General features: G+C 46.3%; 2 protein-coding genes across 2 annotated transcripts in view; both read right to left on the minus strand.

Annotated features, from left to right (window-relative positions):
* The window catches only part of Vac14 (VAC14 component of PIKFYVE complex), a 109,342-nt gene extending 99,583 nt beyond the window's left edge, over positions 1-9,759 (minus strand). Inside the window, exon 1 of the mRNA XM_075977327.1 lies at positions 9,369-9,759. Coding sequence (XP_075833442.1) covers positions 9,369-9,472 — 104 coding nt within the window. The 5' untranslated portion in view covers positions 9,473-9,759. The remainder of the gene's footprint in view (positions 1-9,368) is intronic.
* A 4,652-nt stretch (positions 9,760-14,411) lies between these two features.
* The window catches only part of Hydin (HYDIN axonemal central pair apparatus protein), a 294,282-nt gene continuing 290,902 nt past the window's right edge, over positions 14,412-17,791 (minus strand). Inside the window, exon 85 of the mRNA XM_075977335.1 lies at positions 14,412-17,070. Coding sequence (XP_075833450.1) covers positions 16,588-17,070 — 483 coding nt within the window. The 3' untranslated portion in view covers positions 14,412-16,587. The remainder of the gene's footprint in view (positions 17,071-17,791) is intronic.

Genomic DNA, 17,791 nt, shown 5'->3' on the forward strand with positions numbered 1-17,791 from the left:
AATCTTATCACAAGTTAGCATAAGCAAAGAGCAGCATGCCTGTGATCTCAAAACACACACTGAGAAGAGCCCAGCTCACTACAGCCATGCTGGTGCCTGGAGAAACACACACACACACACACTGGGATGTGACCTGAAGTGATCCTGCTGAGGGGCAGCTGCACTCTAAGACTGTGCCCTCAGCCAGCCAGTGCCTTGGTCTCGTGACTTCACAGGGAGGGCACAGAGAAGAAAAGCAAGCACAGGGAAGCAGAGAAAGTGAAGTTCAACAGCAGGCGCCCCAGCTCCAGGCCTAGTCTTCTTCAAAGACACTAGGTTGCCTCAGCTTTCATCTACAGCTTGGGAGACAGAGGTGGGGAGTCTTTGGCTGAACTCATTTTTGAAGTTACTATCTGGCCCAGAGACTCTCCTGATCACGAATCCCTGGGGTCCTTTAATGACACAAAGGCCTCAGGATTTACCGTTTTATACTCTAGAGAAGAGATGCTGCTACTGCCTGGTTTCCCCGCAAAGTGTTGAAAACGGCTCAACGAGTCAGTCCCCTAGTGGCACTGTGTCCCCTAGTGGTTTCTCAGAGTCTCTGCTTGCATACTGGAGGTATAGGAGGCTGGCAGAGACACCCAAGACAGGAGCACCCCAAGACTGGCCAACACCAGGTTTAACAACTCCACGATATCAAAGAGACTGCTACACTGATTACTCCCTTGGTAGAGAAAACTACAGATGGTAGAATACTTCTGCATTGCTTTCAGCCAAGAGAAAATTTGGGGCCACACTCTGCGCTATAAATACACACACACACACATATGTATATATATGTCGAGCCTGCATCGACACCTCTGGCCTCTGTACCAGAGTGTGGTGACAGTCACAGGCTACACAAGGACTGGTGAGCTGGCAGGCACTCACGCTCTGGTGTAGGCTATAGAGGTCAGTTACTGTAGCTACTATCATGCTCAGCTTCTAGATCTGAACAACCCTAGAGGGAAAAGTCCATTTTCATGATCATAGAAGGTTTGAACCCTTGACATCAACAAAGTATGTCCTTTCAACTGTGTCAGTTTCTTCCTCCTCTCTTGAGGCCACTGTAGCTGTGAATACATTCAGTGATGATTCTCTTGTGCAGACTCAGCCCCTCAGGTAACGGTGGCTTTTCTGTACATCATCCCCCACTGCTCAGGGTTCAAACATCCCTCTAGTCCCCTCCATGTACACAAGGAGTACAGACGAGGCACATTCTCGAGATATTCTGAAATGAACCTGGAGAGCTGCTTTCTACTTTTTACCATGAGGATAAATGTCTGCTAGGCAATGTGTGCCAGCTGTTTACACATGTGAAAAATGTAAGTACAGAAACTGCAGGACATTTCCTTAATTAGTGATTGATGGGGAAGGGACCAACCCACTATGGGTGGGAACACTTCTGGGCTCATGGTCCTGGTTCTTTAATAAAGCAGGCTGAACAAGCCATGAGGAGCAAGCCTGTAAGCAGCATCCCTTCATGGCCTGTGAATCAGCTCCTGGTTTCTCCGTTTGATTTCCCGTCCTGACTCCCTTTGATGATGAACAGTGATGATGAAGCAGATGCCAAAACACCTAGTCCTCCACTTGCTATTTCACCACAGCAATAATGACCCTAACTAAGACAAATGGTGATCAAATTTAAACCTAAAACCTGCCACCCAGTCTGGTACTTACTCTTCAACCCAGTTTACAGCTGAGGAAACTAAGCATCACAAGACCACACGGCTCTGTGAAATAATCACAAGAACTTCACTTTAAAAGGGAGAATCAGACAATGTGCAGCACATATTCTGCACTGCATGTGTTCATGTACCAGCACCACAGTCAAGTCAGAACCAGAAGACAATGAGTCCTACACACACCACCCAAGCAACGCTCATTCAACAAACGCTGACCAAGTAGCCTGTCTCATTCTGGCTCTAAGGAGGCTATACAGGTAAGCCCAGAGTCAAACTCATTCCTTCGTTATGAAACTTGCTGCCTAGACATGCGGCTGCCTTTTTAAATTTTTCCCCCTTGCAAATCTAATTCTGTCTCAGTTCTCCATATGTCATATGTACTCAGCACATGCAGGCAGTGATTTCCCAGAGAGAATCTGGGTAAGTATATCTCCATCTGCTCCATAGAGTACTGGAGTAAGTTGGTTTCCATTTGCTTACACATCACCAGAAAACTGAATGGGAATGAACGCATGCCTCTGAGGACAGGCCAAGGATCCTCTGACAAGGCCTGAGATTTAACTCACAAAACACATATTGAGTTGGGGGCAAGCTACAGTGCATATAATAATAAAATATATATATATATAAATATGATATATATGCATGAAACTATCAAGGAATAAAAATATTGTTTAAAAAAACCCTAAGGGCTGGAGAGTTCAGCAGTTAATACCACCTGAGGCTCTTCCAGAGGACCTGGGTTCAATTCCCAGCACTCAAATGGTAGCACATAGCTGTCTGTAACTCCAGTGCCAGGGAATCTGATATCCTCTTCTGGTTTCCATGGGTACTACACACATGTGGTGCACAAGCACACATGCAGGGAAAACACTCATACACACAATACAAACAAAAAATCTGAACCCTTCCCCAACCAAAATCACACCGAGTATCCACTGGATATGGCTGGGAGAAAGGAGAATTTTGATTTTAGGTGACAACAATTGTGATCATCGGTAAGTGCCCCCTTACACTGTAATGCTGTAGTAGGAACTGTGAGCAGGCCTCAGATAGAAAGACAGATGACCTTCCCACATCATAATGCTATAACACCTGTCTTCTTACTTCAAAGACAAGATAATCTACAAGCCATCCACTAGCTACTTACAAGTATACAGCCCAGAGTTTTTTTTTTTTTTTTTTAAAGCACATTCAGAGTTGCATGGTGAGAATCACAATAACTTTAAGGCATTTCCAGAAGCTCTAGAGAAAATCTTTTCCCCTTGGCTGTTACTTCCCTTCCTTTAGCTTTTCTCTCTCAACCTCTGGTAACCAGTCTGCTGTTTCTAAAAACATGGTACAAGGTACTTCAGGCCTTTTGTGACTGGCTGGCTTCTTTCACCCAGCATGGTTTCAAGGTAAATCCAAAAAAAGAAAGGTTCCAAACTCTGCAAATTGCCTCAAACCACTCTAGGACATGCCCAGGAACTGGAACTAAGCAAGCATCACTCAGAGCTATGGTCCCTAACTGTGCCCGGGCTCTCAAAGCACACCACATTAGTAGGCTTTTGGAATTTGAAGTGCAGATAAAATTGCACTTACTAGAGTTGCATGGCTGGTGGTGAAAGCTAAGCTCAGGAACACTAGAGAAATCATTATGTGGCCTTCCCATGGCCAACAGTGGGGCAGAGCTGGCCTCCTCTCTACAGAGCCTGCATGATTCGCTTCAATAACCACAGTGCCCTCTGTATCTCCCTCCTGTATTTGCCTCTCCAGGAGGGAATAGATCAGCATCTTACCAATCTTTTTATTAATACTGTCCAATCACTGTGTTCCTTGGAATTGAAAGGCCATAAAACCCAAAGTGGGGACTAGGGATGTAGTGTATTTGGCAGAGTGCTTGCCGAGCATGCACAAGCCCTGGGTTCCATGCTCAGCACTACACAGATCAGGCATGATGACACATGCTTACAATTTCAGTACTGAGGAGGCTGAGGCAGAAGTTCAAGGTCATCTTTGACTACACAAGGAGTTTGAGGTCAGCCTGGGCTACATGAAAATCTTTCTCAAAAACTCTCCTCAAAACAAACACAACCCAGAGCTGCCTGTTTAAAATCTTGAGTGCCTTCGTCTTTACGCCACTGTAGCAGCACATTGACTGAGGCAGTGGAAGGACAGTTCTTCAGGGCCCACACCCAGCGGCTCCTAAGAGGTGTGACCAGACACACGCCAGCACAGTGGAACCAAGCATACCTTTTCTTGCACATTTAGCACCTGAGGATCTGCAGTAACTACAAAAGATCTCACCTCCCACAGAACACCGATGCAGTACTGGCAGTCATCCGAGCAGATGGGCTCTAGAGATCTGAAAGCAGCAGCTAAGGCCACTGCAGAGATGTCCAAGGATGAAATTCATTATCCACATATCACCCTTTGAGTGGGGGAACCCACTAAAAGGAGTGGGATTTCTGGCTTGGAGAAAAGGTTTATAGACCTAGCTTGTAGGGATGCCTTTTGGGATAGATAAACCCAGGCGGTACATCCAGGTTCTAGCTGTAAACCTGGGAAAGATGATTTAATAAGAAATCTCCACTTTCTCATCTGTGAAATGGATCAGGACACCATCTGGTTCATAAGGCAGTGAGAGGAGGGGTGGGTGGACAATGGCTAAACACAGGGATGCTTCTCTACATCCTTCTGCGTCCCACTGCTACCCCAGGTGATGGAACTTTACACACGAGTGGTCTTAGGTTTCACCGAGCTCACTGATGGCCATTGTGACTGAGTGCCTCATATACTCCAACTGCACATGCGAGGTACTAGGCCCCAGAGTGCCTGTATGTGGAGAAAAGGTCCAGCCCCTAGAAGCAGGAGAAATTAATGACTATTACTGAAGCTACCAGCTGTGGCTTTGTTAGAGCAGCAGAGGCAGACTATTCTAACCCTATCTGTGCTCTTAAGGGTTTTTGAGAAAAGCTCATGACACACTATGGCTTAGCTTGCATTACTTCCCCTCACCTTCCACTCCACCCAATGGACAGTTTCAGAGCAACTAGGGAAGTCTGAGACTACTGTCTCTTTTAAAAACACACAGCAATCTTCTAATCTGCCTTCGAGATAGAATCCTATTATCTGGAGCTGTGCTTTAAAGGGTTCTAATCACATCTCACTCTGGCTACTGAGATCAGCTGGCACGAGGCTGTGGGCTTTCTGCCTGATCTAGGAAAGCCAGGGGCAAGCCTAATGGGTAGCCAGACCTTTGGCCTCTTCCTGAGACGGCATGATGTGAAGGTGGGTTCCTCCTTCCATGGAGCTCAAGGCCTCGGAGGGGTCTAGAGTATGTATGTATGGAGAGTCTCTAGAAAAACACTGCATTGCTCACTGAGCTTTATCACCAGTGCCTCCCAGAGCTGTACCAGTTTTCTACAGGCTACTGTTACAAATCGCCACAAACTTAGAGGCCTAAGACACAACTTATTATGGGTCTTACTGAGCTAATCAAGGTATGGGCAAGTTCTTTATATTTTGGAGGCTCTACAGATGCAGTCAATCTGTGGGTTGGGAGCCCTTTGGGGGTCACAGATCAGATATTCTGCATATCAGATATTTATATTGCGATTCCTAACAGTAGCAAAAATATAGTTTGGAAGTAGCAATGAAATAATTTTATGGCTGGAGGTTACCACAACATGAGGAACTGTATTAAAGAGTCACAGCATTGTTAAGGTTGAGATCATTGCTGTACAGGAAAGTCTACAACCTTCTTGTCAGCTTCTAGATACCAACACTCTCTGGCTAGCTGTCCCTTAGAACTTCAAAGCTAGTGATAGCTGCTGGAATCTCTAATACTCTTCTTGTCCCCCTCTTTCACACCAAAGGATGCTTGGGGTTACACTGGGTCTGCCTGAGTAACTTAGGCTACTCTTCCCATTTTAAAGTCACCCGATTAGCAACTTTGTATCTGCTATTTTCCCCCATCCTTTGGCTCTGGGATGTATAACAGGCATGTCCATGTCCAGGAACACCTGCATGTATGTGTGCATGTAGAGGCTGGAAGCCAACATTGGGTATTTGTCTCCATCACAGGAAAGATAAGTAGAACTGTAGTTTTTGGGACCAAGTCTGTCCATGAACCTGGACCACAATGTTTCAGTTAGACAGGCTGACCAAAAAGTCCAAACCCTGGGCTTCTAGGTGCATTCTGCCAACCCCAGGTTTTACGTAAGTGCTGGGGAAACACATTCAGGTTCTCATGCTGGTATAGCAGGGACTTTTCCCACTGTGGTATTTGAATGAGAAACATTCCCCATAGGTTTGCATACTAAACATTTGGTTGCCAGTGGCGGAGCTGTTTGGGGAAGCTGTGGAACCTTTAGCAGGTAGAGCCTTGCTGGGAGGAAGTATGTCACTGGAGGTGTGCTCTCAAAGTTTACAGCCTCATCCCACTGTGGTTTGCTCTTTTTGCTTTATGTGAGTGGATGGGAATGGGATTTCCCGCTTCCTGTTCCAGTCATGGGCTGTCATGCATCCCTGGCCATTATGGGTTTCCCCTCTGAAACTATAAACCAAAACAAACCCTTTCTTCCATAAGTTGATTTTGGCTCATGGTGTTTTACTGCAGCAACAGAACTAATGTTTCCACTGAGCCATCTCCTTAGGCTCATACCTGTTATCGTCATCACACAGTCACAGGTTCCAGGGATTAAGGTATCTCCTGGAGGCCATTATTCTGACAACCAAAAAGTAGCAAGAGCAGTACTGATATAAAACAATTCTAAGTATTTAAAATAATTATGTAACAGCTGTTTGCACATTATGTAACAGTTGCAATGTGTCTAGTACTGCATAACCACCTCGATGACATTAGCTCCAGTAATCAAATGCCCCAATGAATACCATTATTAGTTTGCAGATGAGGACACTGAAGTTAATTAGCTTTCTCAGGCTCACCTGACTAGTGAACCGGCTGAAGCCCAGATACCAGGCTTTAGAGCTCTTACCCACTATTCCATGTGATCTCTTAAGAAACAGGGTACCTTGGAGGGGTCATTCACTTAAGAACAGGACAAGCACATTCATTTCTGTAGCACATGAGCTGTCTACACTCCACAACTGCCAATGTTCTGACTTTTATGGGGTGCGTATGGGGCTTAATTAATAGACTATTTGGCTGACGATTAGTTTGACCAGGATTTTGATGAAGATATTTGATGAAGAATATATGCAAATATGGAATATATACAGAACAGAGGGTCTTTGAAGTTAGCACTTGTCAAACCTTAACATGTGCAACAGTCATGCAGGGATCTTGTTTAAGTGTCAATTCTAGTTCACTCTAGGACGATGCTAGACTAGAGTCTCTTTTCAGTGACCTTCTGCAAACCATTTGTGAGTAGCAAAGTTCCTAGGCTAGAATGCGATTTTCCTATCAAAACAGTAAAGATAGCTGGATGGTGTACACCTTTAATCCTAGTACTCAGGAGACAGAGGCAGGTGGATCTCTATAAGTCTGAGGCCAGCCTGGTCTACAGAGTGATTTCCAGGACAGCCAAGACTACACAGAGAAACCCTGTTTTGAAAAATCAAAACAGTAAAGCTCTTCATTCTTGTGGACACGTGTCAAATACCTCTAAGCACTGTGCTAAGTGCAGAACATAAATTGTCTCTGCTCTTAGGAGGTCATAGTCCCTTTAAGGCCCTAGGAAGTCTCTCTGAATTTTACAAATTCAGGGCAGTGTCTAATACAAAACATTAACAACAAAGCCTCTAATGAACCACCCGCAGTGGACACTTAAGCAGACTGTGCTGGAAGCTGCGATGTTGTGACCGACTCTGTTCAAGGATCTAGCAGATGCCTCAGGCCAGGAGAAAAGCAGATATGACTGTAAAGCTGAGTGGGTGGACAAAACTGGTGTCAGTGTGCAATGGTCTGGATCTTAACCGTTTCTCAAAGGTCCATGTATTCAAGGTTTACCCCTAGCCCGGCACTACTTGGAGATGACAGGGTTTTAGAGTTGGGCTTTTGGGGGGGTGTCCTTGAAGGGCTTCACCACAAACCCAAAAGCAACAGGGCCAATTGGCCACAGATCATCCCGTCCATTTAAATCCTGAGTGTTTGATATGGATGGCTGATTAATATACAGTACAGCTTCACAAAGTCAACAGAACATGGACACACAACCATGCCTTTACACCATTGTTGGGTCCCACTATTCAGCATGGCAATCCTGTTAAGACTTGCTAAGCACTGGAAAGAAAGGATGTAAACAGAAAGCTGTATGAAAAGAGGTAGTTAAAAAAAAGTGGTGGCTGAGGAAAGAAACGGCTAAAATGGATATGTTGAGTACTGTAGACAAATCAGAGGGTCTTCTTATCTAAATCCAAAGCCATTAGTCTAAGACAAAGCAGTTAGTTGTTCTCAACTGGTGTGATTTTGTACCTTCAAGGCAATGCCTGAAGACAATTTGGGTTGTTACACTGATGGAGTACTACTGGCATCTAGTGGGTAAAGGGCAGAGGTACTGCTAAAAATCCTACAAGGCAGAGAACTGCCCACTATAACCAAGAACTATGCATCCCCAAGTATCAACAGCACCAAGGTTAAGAAACCTCTAGTAAAGAATCTATCCCAGGTCAATAAATAAGCACTACTCCATAGCTTAGGGATGTCCAAGTGAGCACTGCATAATGACAGAAATGTTTTCTACTCTGCACTGTGCAGCAGCAGTGGTTAGCTACTGAACATCTGGAATATGGGTAGTGAAACCGATTTTTTTAAAAAAATTTAAAATGAACACAACATTTTTACTAATTTACTAATTTTTTCTTGAGACTAGGTCTAGCTAATCTCAAACTGGTACAATATTTCTGCTTTAGCCTTCCAAATGCTAGAATTACAGGCCTGTGCCACCAGTCTGGCTGTCTTAAATTTAAATAGATATACGCTGTCCGTTGTTACCATCTTGGTCATTTAAGCTCCTAAACTTTAATGCTTTTCTAGTTCCACAGGCTGCCTTTTTTCCCCCCATTGTTCTGAAACCACCTACTCATTCACTAAGATTTGGCTGGGGGGAAAAGACTTCACCTGCTCACACACGCATACTCAGCAAAACATTACTAATTAAACGTTCCCTATTTCGAACACCTGGACACAAAGCAAAACATCAGTGCACCATTACACACACGTGTAATACTGCAGAAGAGAGGAGGATCAAATCTCCCCGATTACACTTGCAAGGAAGAGTGTCACGACTAAAGATTAAACATGAAAATCCTCTGCGCAGCGGATCATGCTTTGACCTGATTTCTACACTTGGCCACTTAACGGTCTCTCAGAAGCTGAAAAGAGCCGGCGGGACAACATCACAAGCCAAGTTCTCCACCCCTTCAGAGAGGCCACTCTCTGATCTTGCTGGCTTTGACTGAGGCCACACTGAGGATTCCCAGGGTGCCAGGCACTGTGATCAGTACTGCACACACGCATACGTTAAGTCAGTTCATTTTCACTGATGCTATTTGGGGCCGCCAGATTAATGAACTTGGCAAAGATAGGGCTCCTGGATTTCCCGCTCTAAAGCAATGTGCTAAGAGCTGAAATCTGAGAGGTCAATACCAAACCTTCGCCCGGGACAAGCTGAGCCGCTAGGAGCTGCATAGCCAGGGCGGGGTCCCAGTAGCTCTTACTTCTCAATTTCCAGCGCTGCCACTTTCCGCTTTTCATAGAGTTTATCATTGAGGGCCCGCACGATGTTGGGCGTGAGCGGCGCGAAATCCTTCTCCGGGTTCATGGTAGCAGCTCGTGCTGCGCCCGGGAGCTTCGAGACACCTTAGCCCGAGGCTGCCGGGGCCGCGCCAGGGCTAGGGGAGTGTGCGGCTCGTCGCGGACCCCGGAGCCCGCTCATGGGCTACACCGCCCCGGGCCCGCCTGCCTTGTCTTGTCGTCGCGCGCCGCCTCAGGTATCTTGCTCCGACTCCTGCTCTCCCACGCGCTACCCGGACCGCCCCACCGCTCACGCGACCAGCTCCCGCCAGGCACCGGCAACGCTCACTGGGCCGCGGCCATGTTACCCAGGTCACGTGACGCCGAAGGCACTTCCGCCTTCCTCCGGCCGAGGGTTCCGCCCCCCATGGCCACGCCCCCACACGCTTTCGGCGGCGCATTGGCCACGCTCCTCTGGGCTCCGCCCCCTCCCCGCCCGCGGCTCGGTTCGGAGCAGAGTGGGAGTGGAGAACAGGTGGTGGGAGCTTCACCCGTGCTGTCAGTTTATTGCTGAGCGGGCTTCTGGAAACGGAATTTCCAGAGGGAGCCCAACTCCGTGTAATTTATGCATTAGTTCTTTAGACACTTCTCACTTTCACTTATGACAGCGTTTCTATTATTCTATTTCCTAACCATTTGTCTTTACATTTATTTGTAGGTGTGTGTGTGTGTATGTGTGTGTGTGTGTGTTTGCACCAAGGTGCGTGTTTGGAGGTCAGAAGACAATTTGGGGGAGTTGAATGTCCCCTTCCACCATGCGGGGGTCCCAGAATCGAACTCCTGTTGTTAGTTTTGGCGGTAGACATCTTTGTCCGCTGAACCGTCCCTCCAATCCAATTATTATATTTAAGACAGGACCTCAAACTACCTATATAGCTGAGGATAGTCTTGAACTCCCGATTCTCCCGCCTTCCCCTGCTCAGTGTAGGGATTACAGGCGTGCAGCACCACCGCTGATTTTATGTGGTGCTTGGGTTTGGAACCCAGCGTTCTGAGCTGCACCACGAGATTGTCCTTAAATCACTTTCTTAAATATACTCATATGTGTGCTCGCGTGTGTATAGAGACCTGAGGTCTTCTATAGTTCTTATTTTTTTCACTGACTTCGAGACAAGGTCTCATGTGTCTTAGACTGGACTCAAGCTAAGCAGCTAAGGCTAACTGTCCTGGCTAATTTTTATGTTAACTTGATACACGCTAGAATCATCTCAGAGGAGGGATCCTCAAACTGAGAAAATGCCTCCATTTGACTGGGCTGTAGGCAAGCCTGTAGGGTATTTTCTTAATTAGGGATTATTGGGGAAGAGTGCAGACAATTGCAGGTGGGCCACCCTCGGGTTCAATAAGAAAGCAGGCTGAGCAAGATAAAAGGAACAAGCCAGTAAGCAACAGTCCTCATGGCCTCTGCATCAGCTCCCGCTTCCAGGTTCCTGCCTTGCGTTCCCCCCATGATATAAGCTATAGGTGAAATAAACTTTTCACTCCCTAAGTTACTTACAGTTATGTTTTAATACAGCAGTTAAAACCTTAGTAAGATAATAACTAAAAACTTAATGATCCTCCAGCCTCCACCTCCTTAGTGTTGGGACTACAGGTGTGTGCGGCCATATGGGGTTTATGTATGTGGTGCTGAGGATTGGACCAAAGGCTTTGTGAATGTCGGTCTACTAAGTGAGCTATTTCTCCAGCCCTGACTTTTGGGTGACAAGGTCTCTCAGTGAACTGGAAGCTCCTGGATTTAGCCAGGGTAGCTGGCCAGTGAGCCCAAATGCTGGCTTGTCTCCACCTCCCCCCACCTCCCAGCACTAGAGTTAGACACCAGAGCCGCCCTACCAGGCTTTAAGTGGGTACTAGGGATCTGAAGTCAGGTTTCTAGCCTCACGTGGCTAAACACCCTACAGGCTAAGCCACCTTGCCAGTTCTTCAGAACTATTTACTTTAAAACAAATCTTAAGTTCTCACCTCAGCTTTACTTGTGCTCTAAAATAATAGATTCAAATAGTTCTATGTTTCCTAAAACATATTAAAATATGGGCCATTTAAAAGTGGCATTTTCTCTTAAATTTGGAATTACTAACTGTAACAGGCCCCCAGAGCTTGGTACAACTGACTCCATAATGGAAGTACCATTCAGGCCATAAAACCCAGCATGTAGACAGCATCCCTTACTAAAATAAAAACAAAGGTCTAATCCATCAAAGTCCATAGTTCTAGAAAATTCTCTAAATGCACTAACCTTGCTTCTTGGCTTCTGTAGTTCTGCTTCTGGAGAACTGTTCTTGTTAACTGAGGTGGGTCAACCCAGGATGTGGGTTTGTGCTTAAAAGCTCATCCTGAGGAAGGCTTGGGGTTACACTGGGATCTTGAGCAGCCAGTGTAGTCACTGGTCAGCTAATGAAGACTTCCTATTGGCTTAGACCTATGCCTGAATAGTCTTCTCTAGTGGATGCCCCACAACCCTAACTGACCAGTGTGTGTCCATGCTCTGATACCCAGGAGGGCTAGGTTATAGATAGCAGGCCCAAACTTGTTGAGGGCAGGTAGGTGTCTAGGTGGAATCATCAGGAAGCAGCCGTTTTGGGTGGAACAGAAATTGCATCTGTGTGATGATAAAATCGGGAGGGGATGGCTATAGAGTGATTAAAGAGACAGGTAACAGGAGGATACGTCCAAATTTAAGAAAGCTTTCAGGGTCAGGAACTCAGGAGCAGGAGGGCGAGCTTACCCTTGAGTCCAAGGAATGCTGCATTTGCTTTTAGATCCAGGATGCTACGCCGTGCGCTTGAAAGTAGAGCGTGAGCTTTAGCTCATAGGTCAGAGACACCGTGAGTGAGGGGTGTGGTAGGCAGAGTCCTTGAATGGGAAAGACTCTTGTAAACACAATGAACTTCTCCAGAACCAGAGCAGAAGAGATTTTGCCAGTGTAATTAAGGTCCATAACTGACGTTGACTTAAAGGGGAGGGGGGATTATTGTGGGTGGAGCTGAGATAAGCAGGTGAGTCCTCAAAGTGGCCTGAAATTTGCTATGAGGAGATTCTCCTGCTGGCTCCAGGGGTCATGTTATGAACAGTCTATGATGGTACTGACGGTGGTCTCTAGCTGCTGAGAGCAGTCCCTGTCATCGATTGCCAAGAAAGTGTGATTCCATCCTTAGGGCACAGGAAACGACTTGGACAGCACACAGGAAGCACTCAGAGGCATATCTTTTCTTACTTGAGTCTTCACATGAAGACAAGGCTGGCCCTTGATTTAGCCTTGTGGATCTGTGGACTAAGAATCCAGCTCAGACCACGTGGACGCTCGGCCCGCAAATACCGAGATAGACTAAACCTGTGTTGTTTTAAGCTTCTAGGCTGGTAACTGTGTATGACGTATCCACAGTAAGCAAACACTGGGCCTAACCTAAAGCTCAAGAAGTCATGGAGAAATTAACCAACAAATTTCCATGTGTGTGTTTTATTACCCATAGGGTCCTCACATGTGGCAAAAGCTTTCCCAGCATAGCCTAGTGAATGGAGGAAGTAGCCCCTTGAGCACCCCACCAGTATGAAAACCTCGACATGTAGATAGACTCACACCCTGAGAAAACGTGTTGTCTGGTAGTTTCCTCCTTTTGCCTGGCATCAAGTACTTGTCAAGGACATTCCAAAATGCCGAGCAAAGTTTATGTATTCAGGGTTCGATGATGGTTGATAAGAATGAAAAAAAAATTAAGCCAAGGTAATGGACTAATTTTGGTCTGTTTTTTACAGTATGAATTCACATCAGGTGAACCTATGTTTAGTAGAATATGTGACCCGTTTCTTTACTGTTTGGGGTTGGCTCCTTCAGAAAGGTGAACTGAATTTCCCAAGGGCCATACTATTCCCACTTTAATAACCGAAGCTGTGCAGTTTTCTTTTTTCTTTTCCAACTAGCAGGTGCTCTTTTCTCCCGAAACTACATTCTGAATCAGGTTGCTAAGAAACCAGCTTCTCCATAAAGCCCAAATGAATGCTTTGTCCACCTTTAGGTCAGAAGTTTCTAGAAAGAATCTCCCCTGATATCTTAGAGATGCAGCAGAATTAAGGTCACTCATTCACCCTGGGACACTGGGAATGAAGACTAGGGGCCATTCTTGCTCTCTGCCTGCCTTCCTCTTCTCTGACCCTGCACTCCCTACTCCAACTCTTGTAGACTCCTGGGTAATTCATATGCTGCAAGCTCACCACAGTGATCTTGCAGCCCCATTTTGGGTGCTTGTCATTGCAGACTTTGGAAGGTTCTGTTGTAACTGTTTGTAACACGTATACCAATGTGTGGAAAGGTCATATCATAATGAGTTGAGAGGCTGCAGTTGAAGTTGTGCCCTAATCAAAGCTGGAGTTTCAGGGGAGCAGCCCAGCAGTCTGGTTTTGCAGGTCCTCCCCAGAGATTCTGATATAAACTAAAACCGGGAAACGGCCGACGTTATGTAGCCTCTTTATCTGTCGGTCATAGCAGCTGCTCGTGGACTTTTCAATCCTCTCAGATTGCTAGCTAGTGTGGTCTTTGCTTAATCAACCACTGGAGAAATCCTCTATCTAATTCTTTGCCTTTAAATCTATTATTTGTGTCTTTTAAATCATTTTATCTTGAAAAACAAACAAACAAACAAACAAACAAAAAATAGCCGGTGGTGGTGGTGGCACATGCTTTTAATCCCAGCGCTTGGGAAGAAGAGACAGGCAGAGATCTTTATGAGTCTGAGGCCAGCCTGGACTACAGAGTAAGTTCCAGGACAGCCAGGCTGTTGCGCAGAGAAACCCTGTCTCAAAAAAACCCCAAAAATATTTTATGATATTATTATGTGTGCTTTGTGCGTGTGTGTGTGTGAGTGAGTGTGTGTGTGTGTGTGCGTGTCTTGGAATATGTATGGAAGTCAGAGGACAACTTTCAGAAGTCACTTCTCTCCTCCCATGTGGGTCCTGGGGATTGAACTCAGGTTGTCAGGAGTGGCAGCAGGTGCCTTCAGCTGCTGACCCCATTGGTTGTACCTTTACTGACTATAAAGTGAATTGGTCATGAACCATAGGCTTGAGTTCACAAGCTTTATAGGAAAGGCTTCATTTGGCATAAGTTGTGTATGGCATGTACCGGCTGAGGGTTTTGGGGAGGTGCAAAAAGCTGAAGCTTCTTTCCTGTTGGTAAAACACCTTTAAGGGCGTGGGAGATGACTTGGTGGGCAAAGGACTTGCTGCGCAAGCCTGACAGTCTACATTTGAAAACAAGGACCTAACTAAAAACTGGAGGCAGTAGTGCATATGTCTGCAATTCCAGTGTGCCTCTACTGGGGGGTGGGAGGCAGGCACAGGGGAAATCTCTGGAAGCTCATGGGCCATCTAGCCTGGCATCAGCAGAATTGAGTGAGAGAGACTGGGGCAAGTCCTCTAGGCAAGGACTGACACCTGAGGCTCTCCTCTGACCCCCATTCAAGGGCCATGGCACATGCATACCCACACTCTCACATACGCACGCGCGTGCACACACACACAAATACATGAATCCGGCACATGTGGGCATGCACACGCACGCAACACCACCATTTAAGTCATGCAGTACTACAAACTGTTATCTTAGTACTCACGAGGCTGAGGCAAGAGGAATGGAGGTCAAAGACAATTTAAGCGACATGGTAAGACCCAGTCTTAAAAGAAACAAACCAAACCCCAACCAACCAAAGAGAACCTCTAGACTCTCCCCTCCGAGCCTGTAACAGGTACTGGTCGTATTGAAAAGCAGATTGCTGGACTGTATTCCACAGATACTGAGAATGTGGGTCTTTAGCAGCTTCCCAGATGCTACTCCCGGGTGTGGTCCTGGGAGCATTCAGACATCTTCCTCTTTAGAGACTTCGTTCTTTAGAGACCATCTGCTTTTTTACTTCCTCTCTCTCGCTGGTGGGCTCCCTGGGATAAGAAAAGGGAAAGAGGTGGAAGCAGGGGGAGACTTAGTGAGAGGTTAGTGTCTGTAGAAGCAAATCTACTTCAGAGCTAGTGTGTAACCATATTGATTTAACAATGGCCCCTGTAGGTCAGTGGTCCTATTAATATACACTATGAAGCCCCGGGGTAAAAAGGTGGGTATGGGGTCAGGTCTTTGGGTTGAGGCGGGTGCTCCACGTCTCTGTGCAGGTGGAGCTTCCTGTGGGCAGGAAAGACACCTAGACAGCCACCCTTTAAGAGCATGTGACATAGTTGCAGTTTCAACATACAAAATTGGGAAAAGGTCCTTACCAGGGAGGGATTCCTGACTGAGATGGAGTAACACAAAGGGATGACTGCTGTGGGGTCCTGGTTCTCACTCTGTGGTCATGTGTGTATATATTCATATCATAAGACTACATGGCAATCTCACTCCACTCCACTCCAGCCCAATTCAATCAGTATTTGGGGGAGGGTAGGCTTTGGGTGAGAATTAGGCAGCTGTGTGTAGAGATGAACAGAGAACCAGTGACCTCCAGCTGACTGCTGTACTCAGGGCTGGGGAGAAAGACAGAGGTGGGGTCTTCATTAGCATTCTCCAGGATCCAAAGCCCAATGAGGACTGACCTCCTGCCGTGAACAGAAATGAGATCTGGAGGCTGATGGAATAGAACACAAGAGAAACAGTAAGGGACAGCATCCCTGAGTTGCCCTCATGTGACCTGTTCATCACTCTGTAGACGATGACTTCTTTAGCTTTTAAGAGAAAGCAGAAATGATGTCACATCAAAATAGAGTCAGTCATATCTGGGGCTGATGACATCTGAAGGAGAATCAGCAGTCACCTCCGCTGGACACTCGTAAGTGCCGTGTGAAGACCGTGAGCGGGATACCTGTGTCTCCTTATGAACTGGAACCATGGCAGAGCGTTTAGCTGTGGGAAACACAACTATAGAGTGTGCCACTGATTCATTTCGCCCCGATGTAGATCTTTATGTGTCACTACAAATGTTAATGTGGAGCATAAATTTCATATCTGCATTTGTAAAACATAATATAGAAATAACTTCCTATATATATAACTGAACACATATAAGGAAGTCCTCGAGAAATCCCCACATTCTTCTCTAGTCTTTGCTAGGACGGCATAGTACATGGCTCGTGGCCTGAGAAGATGGCACTAGCTGATAAAGTTTTGACTTACGGGGTGATCCCTTTCAGATAATAAACCCATTTGATTCCAGATTCAGTGCCTTCACACTGAGGGCAGGTGACAATCAGCTTGGTGGTGATAGGGGTTTTACTGCCTGATGGGTTCCCCTCAAAGTAGACTGTGATGTTGTTGATCTTCTTGGGCCGCACGGCTTCTGCAGCCCGGATGGTGAAGGCTGGGTTCTCCACGATGAAGGAGAAGTTTGCTGCATGCAAGAAGACGTTTTTGAAGGGGATGATGATGTTGTATCCGGCTCTGATGAGGAAGGGGCCTTGGGGCTTGGGAGGCAGGGCAATTCCGAAAAGTGGGATGATATATTCACCACCTATGAGTGACGACAGGCTCAGGATGCCTTTGGTCTCACCCAGGTGGCTGGGCTCAAAGAAGACTTCCACGCTGACCTCAGTGCCGCCCTGGGCTCCTGGGGCTGCGTTAATGACTCTTTCCGTGTGGAAGTCGGGACAGTCCGTCTGAAAGGAAAACAGTACCTTGACTCACACAGGATCCTAAAGAGACTATCAGGAGCCCAGGCCGAGCCCTTCCACTCTGACATTAAAGGACTTATGTGTGTGTGAGGCTGGGCAGGCTGTAAGGTGATAGTCTATACACTATGGAGCTGAGGTCTTTGCAGGTAGGTATCACTCATTACTATCCCAACCTTGTTACTAAGGGACGTTAATAATGCACCTTAAGACGTCCAGCTAGATGATGCTGGTGGGGAGAACTGGGACAGTGCTCTGTATCTAGTTTTTCTCTCCTTTCAATCACGTGGAAGATGGGGCATTATGGCTTGAATAAAACTAAAAGGCGCCATTTGTATCCTAAACATTTAACTGTCCCTGAGTCCCACCAGGGTCTTTTCAGCCCTTGAATGCTATGGCCAGAAGCATTTTGAGATAAGATTGTCAGCAGACTCCTCTAAGTGCCTGTGATAAACAGGGTCTCCTATGGCCCCTAACTGGATAGACAGCAGAAGCAAGAAATAAACCTTTTCTTTTCTTTTTTGAGACACCGACACCCAGATCTCAGGGTGGTTACTACTACATATAACCTGGGTTCTTTGGATTGATATGATAGTCAAGAGGCCTATGCTTCTTGTTGTAACCATGGATTCCTGATTTTCACTGGGGACATGATCATCCATTTTAAAAGCCCCTCTTCTTAGTTCCCCCTGTGGCTCAGTTTAGTCCT

Source organism: Microtus pennsylvanicus, chromosome 6 (assembly GCF_037038515.1).
Source record: "Microtus pennsylvanicus isolate mMicPen1 chromosome 6, mMicPen1.hap1, whole genome shotgun sequence".
Taxonomy (NCBI): Eukaryota; Metazoa; Chordata; class Mammalia; order Rodentia; family Cricetidae; genus Microtus; species Microtus pennsylvanicus.